Source organism: Phocoena sinus, chromosome 7, assembly GCF_008692025.1.
Source record: "Phocoena sinus isolate mPhoSin1 chromosome 7, mPhoSin1.pri, whole genome shotgun sequence".
Taxonomy (NCBI): Eukaryota; Metazoa; Chordata; class Mammalia; order Artiodactyla; family Phocoenidae; genus Phocoena; species Phocoena sinus.
Window position 1 is genome coordinate 73207456 of NC_045769.1, and position 13378 is coordinate 73220833.

The window sequence follows — 13378 nt, forward strand, 5'->3', positions numbered from 1 at the left end:
TCATCTCCACAGCTTCTCCAAAATTTCTCTTACTATGCCCACAAATGACTTCCACATTGCTCGGTCCAGTGATCAGTGCTTAGATCTCATCTAACCCATCACTTAACATTTGATAGAATGGAACTTCCCCTCCTCCTTGAAATCCTGTTTTCACTTGTCTTCTAGGATACCATACTCACCTGATTTTCTTCTTGCTTTTGCTCCTTTTCAGTCTCCTTTGCTGGTTTTTCTCACCTCCCAGATCTATAAATATGGAGTGCTTTCTTAGCTTCAAAGTTATATCTGTAAAATGGAATCGTATCTGCTTTGCGAGGATTTGTAAGGATCAAATATTGTGTGTTTGAAGGTTTTTATGACTTTAAAATTCTGTGATCTATTTTGGGGGGGGATATATTTATATTAATACCTTATTATATTTTAGGCTATATTTTACAAAATAGCAGAGGTCTCACATGGCACCATATTCACTAATAATTGCTTTTTTATTTCTCATTACTTGATCATTTTTGTTATATATAGTTAATGTAGTTTAATAATAATCTTCCCTGATGGTACATAACTTATCTTTTAACTTCATAAATGTCAAGTTATAGAAAAGTGTCTCTAATACTTTATGAATTACTAACAAATCAGTGTTTTAATTCTTGGGGGTATCATCTGGTAGGCTATAGGAGGTTTTGTTTTCTGTAAATTTGCTTAAATTAGAATTCTGGCTATGTATCATTCCAGGAATGGACTAGAAGATGTGAGGTGTATGATCTCATCTAAACCCTTCTATGTAAATGCAGCTTTCTAAACCTCTGCTTTCTTGTTTTTTAAATGTGGTGGATTAGGTGTTATGTTTCTTACAGCAATAAAAAATGTTATAAACATTGGATTTTGGTAAAGATTTTTAAAGTTGAGATTTTAAAAATATCTTTCCAGTAATTCAGTTATTTACAAATATCTATATTATACATCTTGCTCTCAAATAGCTATTTCTGCATACATCATTGTGACTGTTTTTATTCTGTGTATATGTGTGTTTTCATGCCAATATATATACATACACTATGTATATATATTAAAGATAGATATATATACTTTCTCTCAGGATCACAGAATCAAAAAAACTTGCCTGTGTGTATATATACATATTTATACACACTCATACACACACACACACACACACACACACACACAAGAAATTTTAAATTCCAGTGCCTACAAAAGTCAAATAACACAAAAGAGTTGGGACTGTAGCAAACAGGAAAGTCAAGCCATGGCCCCATTTATATGTGACAGACATTGCTCAACTCCAGCCGTCATGTAGACATGTGGGCCCAGTGTTCCAGGATCTACCAATATTTCATTATGGATTTTTATGCATGCCCTCCCAAATGTTAAATGTTGGCAACAAATTCAGGATTTTTACAAGCATTATGAGCCAAACAACAACACATTCTGTGGGCTGTTTACAGCCTCTGAGCCACCAGTTCACAACTTCTGATATATAGATATACAAGCATAACAGAAATGAGCCCTTGTATGTGTAATCTGATAGGTTCGGCTTAAGATATCCTGAAGTTCCTCTTTGGATTTGGGCTCTAATAAGATAGAAAGGGTGGGGAACGGGGACTTCTCTGTCCAAGAACAAAGTCATCAGTAACAGAGCAACTGTGTAAAAGCTTGCTTTTACATGTGCATGATCTAATGAGGTCATCATTTATAAAAGAAAGAGAGAGGCTTCATTGTCTTTTTAAAACATCGCGAAAGTTTTTATTTCTGTGGATTTAAATTTCATGTTTTCTTACTATGAGTATTAATTTGTTAGAATATGATCCCAAGTATTGGGATCCGTAACATCTTATGGAAAAACCCGAATGAACTTTTTGGCCAACCCAATAGTATTTTCGTTCAAATAGGAACTAGAAATTTTGACCCATTATTCATGAAATTTTGTTCTTTTTAAGTAACACAATTACTCAATCTAACTTGATTTATTCCTCATGAACTAAGCATTCTCTTTCTCTTTTTTTATGATTTCAGAGTGCTAAAATCTCAGTGTAATATAAAAACTCAAAATAATCAGATTTTAGTGAATAAAAATTAATAAACTAAATGGAGAAGAGGCTTAGTAAAACATTTTAATTATTCCAGTTAGTTTCAAGGGGTAGTGATTCTTTCATATGGTATGGGGAAGATGTTAGATTTATGGTTTGTTTTATTATTTTAGTCAATTAAAATATCTCTTTAACTATACTTTTAACCTACCAATAGAGAAACAAATAATTTTAATTGCTTGATTAAAAGCAATTTTTAAAAATAATGCTAGAAGAGGTCCTGAAATCCTCAAAGAAATTGGTATGAAATACTCCAGAGAAACGTTTTTCAGCCAAATTCATTTCAAGGATACATCCAACTTTAAATTACAGCTGATTGATATCTGACCCTAAGTATTAAGTCTAAGATTTCTTAATAGTCTGGGTAAGAGAGGAAATAATTTGCTAAAAGAGGATAAACACTGTTCCGGAAAATTAAAACAAAAACCATACATTACAGGGTCTTTGCACTGATATTCTTCTATGATCTGATATATTTATTGTAGTATTGTAAACTCTGAAAATACAGATTTATTTCGCTATTTCTAGGTTGAGGGGTGTCGTGGGCAGCTATTGTTACATCAGTGTGCTACCTGTACATTGTAGTTAGATTGCGTAAGGCCATGTTGAGTTTTTTTGAAGTGTTTTTTGTTTTTTTGTTTTTTTTCCGTGTAATTTTAGAGCTAGAATGACCGTACGAATTGTGTGGCTTATCTTTCTTATTTTACAGGTTAGAAAACAGGGACTCACAGATATTTTTGTACAAAGTTCCATAGCTAGTTACTGACAGTGCCATAGCTGGAAATCATATTCTTTGATTCCAAATATAATCTCTTTTATACTATTTCTTTATTGCTTTCCTCAAAAACAGACATCTTTTTCCCTCTTCCTTCACCTCTGCTTTGTTCACATCTGGTAACCACAAGTTTGTGGAACTCTATTCTTATAGAAAATGCTTTTTTTCTTTATCTAGAAAGAAATATCAATTTCCAGTAGATCTGATCATTTACAAAGGACTTTTTCTCTATTGGACACTTCATGAGCTATTTTCCTTGTTTTGGCTTAGCTTCTTAATTATCTCAACTTTCTTATTAATAAGATCTATATTTTTGTTTATATTCAACCTTTGTTCTTAATTATACTGTGCTCCAAAAGATAGTACTTTTGTATCTTTAAACTCATTCAGTTAGTGACCTAGACCAGGGGTCCCCAACCCCCAGGCCTCAGACTGTTACCTCGGTGGCCTGTTAGGAACCAGGCCGCACTGCAGGAGGTGAGTGGCAGGGAGCGAGTGAAGCTTCATCTGCCGCTCCCCAATCCTCCCGATCGCTCACGTTACCGCCTGAACCATCCCCCGTCCATGGAAAAATTTTCTTATGTGAAACCGGTCCCTGGTGCCAAAAAGGTCGAGGTCCACTGACCTAGATTAAAGAAATACTGCTGATAAGTTCTATAGTTCCGAAGATGGATTACCACGAGATCAACATCTTCAGATTTTAAGAATTCCTAAAATAAATTTTTCACGCTTTATTAGATTTTTGCCTCATATTATGGGAGAACAAATTCATAGATCTCTCTTGAAAATAATAAAATGATCAACCTTCGAGATCAGAGATAATATTCTTTTTGTTGGCCCTGTCAGGCTTTCCTAACTTAAAATAATAAAAGGCCTGTAGACAGTTATTTTTCTTATACCTCATTTCCTTTTTTTTTTAAATTAAAGGCAAGTGGTCAGACTCTAAAAATCAAAAAACTTCATGTCAAAGGAAAAAAGACTGAGTCAAAAAAAGGCAAGAAAGTAACTTTAACAGGGGATACTGAGGATGAAGACTCTGCATCTACAAGTAGTTCATTAAAAAGAGGAATCAAAGACCTGAAAAAAAGAAAAATGGAGGAAAATACTTCTATTAGTTTGTCGAAACAAGAAAGTTTTACTTCTGTTAAGAAACCTAAAAGAGATGACTCCAAGGACCTAGCTCTTTGCAGGTATTATTTCAGTTTTCATGTACTGTATATTTACAACTTCCTATTTTATTTGCTTAGAAATCTTCTGCCATACTAAAGGCAACTTTTTGACAATTTGTGTAAGTAGTAAATGAAAGTCTATAGTATAAGTAAATATATTCTTTTATCTTTTTAAATAAATTAATTTGCATTTTTTACTTGAAGGATTATGAAAGGTAAATTTTTAATAAAAATAGGTATTTCTAAAGCATAGATACTGATTTCAGACATTGTTTTCTTTAGTATGATCCTTACTGAAATGGAAACTCATGAGGATGCATGGCCTTTTCTACTTCCTGTAAACTTGAAACTTGTTCCTGGTTATAAGAAAGTTATTAAGAAGCCTATGGATTTTTCCACAATTAGAGAGAAATTAAGTAGTGGACAGTAAGTAAATCATTTCAGTTCGATATTTATTGAATGCTTGGTACATGCTGGGTACTTTTCGAGTGAGCCAAAAATACATTAACAACAAAGACATAGGCTCTGCCTTTGGAGAGGGGTGTGTGTGTGTGTGAGTGTGTGTGTGTGTGTGTGTGCCCGCGCGTGCGTTTGGTCAGGGTAGTATAGTATGTAAGACAAATCAATTAAAATTATGTAAATAATTAAAAAGCAGTGTGATAAAGCATTTTGACATTGGAAGGGCACCAAACTCAGCCTGGAAGGTAAGGAAGAGTATCAAGAAAGCCTCCCAAAGTAAATTACATGTAAGCTAGAGCTTGTATTGTACATCAGTGGAATATTGACACTGTCTCATGTGGATTTAATAAAAATTGACTCTGTAATATTTTCAGATTATTACAATGTAAGATAGAAGATCACTGGAAATTTTAACTATTAAAAGCTTTATTGTGGGGCTTCCGTGGTGGTGCAGTGGTTGAGGGTCCGCCTGCCGATGCAGGGGACACGGGTTCGTGCCCCGGTCCGGGAAGATCCCACGTGCCGCGGAGCGGCTGGGACCGTGAGCCGTGGCCGCTGAGCCTGCGCGTCCGGAGCCTGTGCTCCACAACGGGAGAGGCCACAACAGTGAGAGGCCCGCATACCACAAAAAAAAAAAAAAAAGCTTTATTGTGAGTTGTTGGAGAATACTAAAAATGTGTTTATTAAATGTGGAAGAAAATTATTATTTGCTCCTCTCTACCATATTCTCTTTGTGATCCTATCCAAAGAGCAAAATGACTTCTGGCCACAGTTAATGATCTTTGTTAGATTGCCTCAGACTTCTTGCCAGAGAGTAGCAGCTGTTAGATGTTGGCATTTAGTTGGTTCTGGACATTGGACACTGGTTCTAGACATTTTGGAGCCACAAGAATAAGGCTGTTCTCTTACAAAACAAGCCCACACAAAAGCATTCCACGTGTTAATGGCCAGGAGCTGTGCATCTCCCTTCTCCATTCTCCCTGCACCCTTTATTCCTGCATACCAGTTTACCTTAGTGTAGCCCATGCGCATCACTTCAAGCAAAGTCATAAATAAGGAGAAAGAAGGAACTTTACATTTAAAAAAACTATAAAATATATTTAATTGCATTATTATTGTTATTATTATTATGTTCTTCCTAGATATTCTTTTGGTGAAAATCACTGTAATCTGTAATTTAAACTCAGTTTAGAAGAGTTGAGTAGAACTTAACTCATAAAGATCAGTGTCTGTCTTACATGTATCAGATGATTTACGAGACTGACCAAATGACTAGTTTATTTCTCTGGAGGCTGAACTGTCAATCTTTTAAAGAATTACGTCTGTCCCATTTTATTATTTTTTAATTTCGAAAGGGACCTGCCTAAATTCCGAAAACATTAAAACTATTGGTTCTTTTTTTTTGCAGTACGCGGGCCTCTCACTGTTGTGGCCTCTCCCGTTGCGGAGCACAGGCTCCGGACGCGCAGGCTCAGCAGCCATGGCTCACAGGCCTAGCCGCTCCGCGGCATGTGGGATCTTCCCAGACTGGGGCATGAACCCGTATCCCCCGCATAGGCAGGCAGACTCCCAACCACTGCGCCACCAGGGAAGCCCTAAACTCCCTTTTGAGAATGAGCGCCAGTAAATGGAGGCGGTCACAGCAGAAGCAAGCAGAGAGAAGCAGTTCTGTATAATCCTATTTGTGATGCCAGGTGTGGGAGACAGAATTCAGAGAATTCAGACTCCTCTCACTTCGACTTATTTCATTAAACCCAAATTAATGAGCTGGGACCCAAACTCACAAACAGTATTTCAAATTTTAAACTAGAAACTTAGAGAACAGAGGGGAGGAAGTGCCTCCTTTAATGAATCTTTCTGGGTTCCATCAGCTTCCCCCTCCTTCTGTTGTACTTATTTCATCTAGAATCTCGCCTAAAATTCTCTCCCGGATTTGTCTCCCTAGTGCTAATCATTAACCTTTTCTTGTAGTAAGGAACAGTCTAAAGAGATAAATATTTCTCAAGGCAACTTTAAAATATTTTATAAAAATTATTCCCACACATGTTATATGATTGCATTTATATGAAATGTCCAGAATAGGTAAATGTATAGAGACCAAAAGACAAGTTGATGGCTGCCATGGGCTGGGGATAGGAAGGAATAGAGAGTAGATGCTTAATGGATAGAGTTTCCTTTTGGGGTAATGACAGTGTTTTGGAACTAGGTAATGCAATGTTGTGAGTGTGCTAAATGCCTTAATTATCTACCTTAAATGGTTAATATGATGTTATGTGCATTTCACCTTAATTTAAAAAATAACAATTCTCAGAAGAAAAGGAAAATGGGTGAGGTTACATAGGGCTGACAATTCTGTGAGCTCATTACAGATAAAGAAATTTTCTTCTTTTATTATTGCACATATTAGAAGAAAGGAGTGAAAAGACTGTACAAGGTATTTCATCAAAGAAATAATTCCACTTTTACCAGATCTCAGAGCTTCAGTGTGCGCTTCATAGGTATTTCTAATGGGTAAATTATTTTAGTATTCAATTTGTCATAAGTTAGAGTTAATTTAAATTTGACTTTCCAAAAGCCCTTTTTCAAAATGTATTGATTTGGCTTGAAATGCACCACTCCTTCCTTATTAATAAGTCTAGTCGTGCACCTTTCAGTTCTCTTCTCTGTGTTCTTACAGGGAAAGAGGACTGGGATTATCCCACCAAAAAAAGCACTGAATTCACAGTGCTTCTCACTGAAAGGCAGTTTCCTGATAATGTTATCTCCAGTAAAGAGATAGCACATGCTTTTTTTGCTTGTTTTCGATCATCATATGACAGTGTTTGAGCAAAGGAGCATATCTGAAGAGAGAAGAGAAATGGGAAAGGGGCAAGGTTTAACACAGAGTGACCTATCCTGGGATGTATGTAAAAGCTACAGGGCAAGTGTCATGTACATAGTGCATGGGAAGCATTTATATTATTTCTACTGTAGCTAAATATTTTTGAGTGTGAAAAATAGGGTACTGCAAGTGATACAGTTGGTAAGAGTTAATAAACTAATCAAGTAGGATGAGTCCTGTAACAAAATTGTGATACAGGTCGAACAGGAAGTTGGATGTAAGAAAAATGCTACTTTGTTGAAATATATCTTGATCTTCAAGAGAAATCTGCTTTCCATTTAACCTGTCTTTAAATTCTATATGTCCAGAACACGTGCAGTCTTTTAAACGTCCTATTTATAAGAGGGTATAATATGTTTTATATCAGTTTAAATGCAGTTACCCTAATCTTTTTCTTTTTCCTTTCAATTTTATGTTTTATTTTATCTTTTATTACCTCTTCATTTGTTTGCAAAACAAAACCAGCCTACAAAAGCAACCTGTAATCATGTGTTTTCTTCCAGGTATCCAAACCTTGAAACTTTTGCTCTAGATGTCAGGCTTGTTTTTGACAACTGTGAAACATTTAATGAAGATGATTCTGATATAGGCAGAGCTGGCCACAGTATGAGGAAGTATTTTGAAAAAAAGTGGACAGATACTTTCAAAGTGAGCTGAAGTTATAATAATCTCTCTTGTTTTTTTTCCTTTTAAACAAGGACAAACGAACCAGCAATGTGAACTGTATTTACATACATGTGCAAGGCACATACACAATGACTTTTTTTTCCTTAAAATAAATATCACACAAAAAAAAAGTATCAGAAGAATGATACCGTTTTTAAAGGCTTCACTCCTACAACAACCAAAGCCCTTGGTTATTGGTTTGTGTGATTTATCAGCTAATTTAGGTAGAACAGGGAAGCACACCCAAAGAATTTTCAAAGGAAAGGGTGTTATAGTGCAATAGCAATTAAAATGTATCAAATCGCACTGAATATTCAACACCAGAGCTCTAACGTGGGAAATGGTTCTCCTTTCCCTCTCAATAAATATCTATTTTTCATTTTTTTACTTTGTAGTTTATTTTTTAGTGAATGTATTTAATTTTATGAATTATTTATGATTAAACCACATCCAGAATCTTCGTTTTCTGTGAAAAGGAAGAACTAGAAAAATTGCTTTAAATCTTGAAAATACAACAAGGAATGTTTTAAAATATAAAACAAAGCCAAGTTAAACTGTTTACACTGATGTGCTATAAAAGCACCAAAAATAAACTTTACTGTAGAGTTACAAGTACATTTATATATATATATATATACATATATATATGTATATATATATATATGTTGCTGCATCACTTGTGTAGTTAAATTGTATTTCAAGACAGTGAAGAAAAATTGACATGTATATACTGTTCATTATTGTTTATATTAAGTCTTGTTTTAAATATGTATTATGTGTATATATTGTTTGCAGACATTATTGTTTATGCCTTAGAAGGATTGTAGCATTTTATTTTAGTCTGAAGGTAATTATAGCTATACAGCTTGTACAGTAATTATCCTCTACCAACACTGTGGCATCTCCTTGATCTTGGTAGTGCCTGCCTTTGAAACAGGGTGTAGGGGATATTAGTTTTCCATTTTTTCTATTTTGTTATATAATTTTAAGCCACCAGGGCCTAAATTAAAGTATAATCATTTGTATCCATGTGGAATAAAATTGTGACAATTTCCTACGCACACAGTATTTTTTCATAGAAACATTTCCCTCCCATTTGCCTTGCCTCAGAAATAAATTTAAAAGACATTTGTAACCACTGTGTTTTATCTACTGTGTGTTGTGGTGGCCTGTTGGAGGCAAGTAGATCAGAATTTTTTTGTACCTATGTAAGAGTACTTGAAGTTTTATTTAAAATAAAATGTTGTGGAAAAGGTAGCATTCTTTTTTTTAGGAGTGTTATTTTTCACTACTATGTGTGGCACGGATACAATAAAAGACTTTTACAAACTAGTTTTTTAGTTTTTCTTAATGAACCTGGAATTTTTTTTTTTCCTCAAAAGAAGCTAGTTAATTTAAATTTGCTTTTTACAGAATCATAAATGAGGAGCAGCAGAGTGTGGTTCAAAGAGCACTGGGCTGGGTGGAGGAAGGTGGTCTTAAGTCAAGTGATGTGACTTTCATGAGTCTCTGAACCTCTCTGGACCACTTTTTATTGTTTATTTCACATTTCTAATATGAAAATATCAGAATATTTTTTAAGGTCTTGTTCTAATAGGTGAAATGTCTCTGTTGTAGACATACAACCCGGTTGTCATTAAGAAAAATTTATTGTATAAATTGGTCTGATAAGTCATGAGATACAAGTTCAAGCATTCATGAACTATGATTTGATGCCTTGCTGGGGTCTGAGGAATCACTGAATGAACAAGACAGGCACAGGCCCTACCTTCATGGAGCCTACAGTCTAGTGCAGACGTGATCCTTAGCTAATGTCCTTAGTAAAGGGCTTTTCATAAGTAGTGAAGGGAGAATAGAAAAGTTTTGAAGAAATATTAAACTTTAGAATGCTTCATAACCTCAGAGTATTTTCCAAAATTCCTAGAGTGTTTGTGAAGGCTTATATGAAAATCAGCTGTTATTATGTACATATGTCGGTTTCTGTTAACCAAATATTACAGTGATGCCTTAAGGAGCTGGTGCTCAATCAAAAATACCATGTGGAACAGAGAACAAGGTGGTGCTGTGAATCAAGTGTGTGGTTTTTGTGTTTATAGAACTGGCTGCCAGATGCTCCATGGAGAGTCGTCTTCATGGGGGTGTTTTGCCTTAGGGAGCATATGTGGTTACATTACTTTATATTAGACGGCATATAAGAGCTTGATATTAACACGTCTGATGTCCGAGGGGCGAATGAGAAATAAAATACTTAAACACACACGAAGAACAGTTTTTCAAGAGTGATTAATTTTCTTTTAAAAATAAATTAAATAGCCCTGAAAAAAAGAAAGGTGACTATTGGCTACTTTGGACTACTGTCTTCATCGTTGCTACTCAGCAGGAGTAGCTGTTCAAGAAGTACTGGCCGTGATCCCCAAAGGGCCACAATTAGTCTCCAGAACAATTGTTACCATACACATGTGGATCATTTGTTATGTGAATGACTCTTGCATTCACGGTGCCATAGGTTGGGCCTATCTTCAATAAAACCAGTATTATTATTCTCCTCAAATATAAAAACATTTTCCTAACCTTCTGCTATCATACAATTACGAGTATGCACAACATACTTGTTCTAAGATAAATTAGGCTTTAACCTGAACCTTCTCCATTTTAGTCCTGGTTGCTCTGTGAATTGTAAAAAATTGGCCTGACCTCAAGTATAGATTTTGATTTATCCTAAGGATAAACCAATCAATCCACTACTACTGACCCCCAAAAATAGTCATCAGTTTGAAACAACATCTAGAGAGTAAATTAACATATTTATTTAGTTGTTAACCGTGGTTAAAATTAAACAAATGAAAATTTATCTGTGGGTATACCTTGAACTCAAAAGAACGAAATTACCATAAATGCAAGGTAATCTCTTTTTCTTATTTCAACCCCAAAATGAAATTTGTTAAAAGCATTAGTTTTAATCAAAATCATGAGGGAGCTGATCTGTCTTTGGTACCTTAATGCACCCCCTCTGTGCTCCTTCTCTTTTATATCCCCTCTACCCCCATACCCTTTCAAGAAATTTAAAATCCTGTTCATTTAGGCTCCTATGAAACACATCCTTAACAAGGAGATCTGATATCAATGATTTACTCCTTTTTATAAATTGTATTTGTGGGCTACCTCTCTCAAGATTATTTGCATTTGAGAAACAAAAGAAGTTTGTGTTCTGTTAAAAGAATTTCATTCCAACAAGGAGATAAGAGAGGTATTCTAAGACAATTGAAATTTTCCTTCCACAGGAATATGACTCATAAAAAATACAACACAGAGAAACTAGTAGAACCTTATCTACTAGGAATTTTGCCTCAGTGAGATCTCTTAGGAGGCCTGCTTGGACCACATTACAACTCTGCCTAAAAAAAAAAAATTTTTTTTTAAACCTCAGCTACACAGAATTAAGATAATTCCTCTCCTCAATTCATGACACACTCTTCACATTGTTCTTGCAAAGCCCCTCTTTTCTTTCATTTTCTTACTTCTTCCTTCAGCTCCTCTTCAATTCCCTTTCCTCCCACATACAACCACATATGTCTTTCCAGTCAACCTTTTATATATGTATTTAGCAACACATACATCTTTAAAAATATATAGTGTGGGGAAAAATATATATATATATATATATATATATATATATATATACACAGTGTTTTTCAAACTTGTATCAGTTGCATTATGCTATACATGTCATTCTATTTTTCTATTTTTGTTTCTTTTGAGTTGAAAAAGGAATACTTAAATCTGGTTCATTACTTTTGATTGCTACAAGGTATTCCATCACAGGCATATACTACATTTTACTTTCAAACTTCTCTCAGAATGAAAACCTAAGTTGCCTGCAACTCCTTGTCACTGCAAATAATACTGCGGTGAATGTTGTCATACATGTCTTCTATGGACCTGCGTGTGCAAGCCTGTTTCCTAGATGGTCCCACATGATTCATGCCCCTGTGTAATCCCTTCCCACATTGTATCGGGTTTCGCCTGTGTGACCAACATAATGTGTCAGTGATGTGTGAATTCCCAGACTAGGTAATAAATACATTGCTATTTCCACCTTGTTCTCTTGGATCACTTGCTCCCAGTAAAGCCAACGGTGGTGTTGAGGACACTGGAGCAGCCCCATGGGACAGCCAACAGCTAGCACCAACGTGCATGTCATGGGACAGCAGCATCTTAGAAGTGGATCCTTCAGCTGAAGTTAAACAGATGACAGGAGCCCCGGCCAACATCTGGACTGCAACTTTACAAGAGACACTCCTGAATTCTTGACCCATAGAAACTGTGGAATAATAAATGTTTATCGTTGTTTTAAGCCACTCAGTTTTGAGTAATTTGTTACATAGCAATAGATAACTAACAGACTGTGGTAAGAGTTTCTCTAGGATCTATATGTAGGGGAGAATCCCCAAGTGGTTAGGTATGTGGACACTAACTTCCCACGCTGTTGCCATACCACCCTCCAGATGACTACACCCGTTTACACTCCTACTAGCGGTGGAAGAGGATTCTTCCCCCTACTTCTCAACCAGTATTCAATATTTGTTTGGATTAATTTTCACTCACAATTTATTACAGATTTTGAATCTGAATACCATGTTTTGAGGGATATCGAGCAATTTCTCCAATCTTTTTAGCAGCTTCAACTTTGATTCTTTTTGTAGTTTTCGTTTTATGTAGCCATCATATCTAACCCTATCTGCTTTTTAGGGACTATAACACTGCCCCAAATTTTATATTCAGCCAATGATATTCAGGAGACGGAACATTCAGGAGATGAGCAGGCAAAAGCTCAGGTAAATGGAGGTGAGTAGAAAATATTGAGCGTTCTTAGGTATTGTTGGAGCTTATATAGACTTATGAGTTACTGTAGCAAAAGCAGTGCTTGGAAGTGTGATGGGTAACAGGTTGGCTAAAGGCAGGGTTAAAGGAAAAGACATTTGGATCCTCTGGACCTTCACTGGAAGAGAATTTTGCACCTTAGCAAAATTAATATCTGAGATTTATTTGTTCTGTCTCTACCCTGACCATACACGTGAAGATCATTTGGGTTGTTCTCACTTGGATGACTAAATAAAAGCATTGTGAGGTATACTGTAAGTTGTACGTAGTTCATTCTTGAAATTAAAAAAAAAAATTTTAATATCAAGCTGGACTTCTAAGAGTGCCCTTATTCTCCCTGAACAAACTCCTTACCATGTCCTTTAATAAAAAGTAGCCCTGGGACTTCCCTGCTGGCACAGTGGTTGAGAATCCGCCTGCCCACACAAGGGACATGGGTTCAAGC

At 35.6% G+C, this 13378-nt stretch overlaps 1 protein-coding gene across 20 annotated transcripts in view; it reads left to right on the forward strand.

Annotated features, from left to right (window-relative positions):
- BAZ2B (bromodomain adjacent to zinc finger domain 2B) overlaps nucleotides 1-12410 on the forward strand; it is a 302457-nt gene extending 290047 nt beyond the window's left edge. For all 20 annotated transcript variants that reach the window (XM_032638481.1, XM_032638484.1, XM_032638486.1 and 17 more), the window contains 3 exons: nucleotides 3805-4067; nucleotides 4329-4472; nucleotides 7890-12410. In XM_032638481.1, the coding sequence (XP_032494372.1) occupies nucleotides 3805-4067; nucleotides 4329-4472; nucleotides 7890-8043 (561 nt within the window). In that variant the 3' untranslated portion in view covers nucleotides 8044-12410. The remainder of the gene's footprint in view (nucleotides 1-3804; nucleotides 4068-4328; nucleotides 4473-7889) is intronic.
- The last annotated feature ends 968 nt before the right edge of the window (nucleotides 12411-13378 follow it).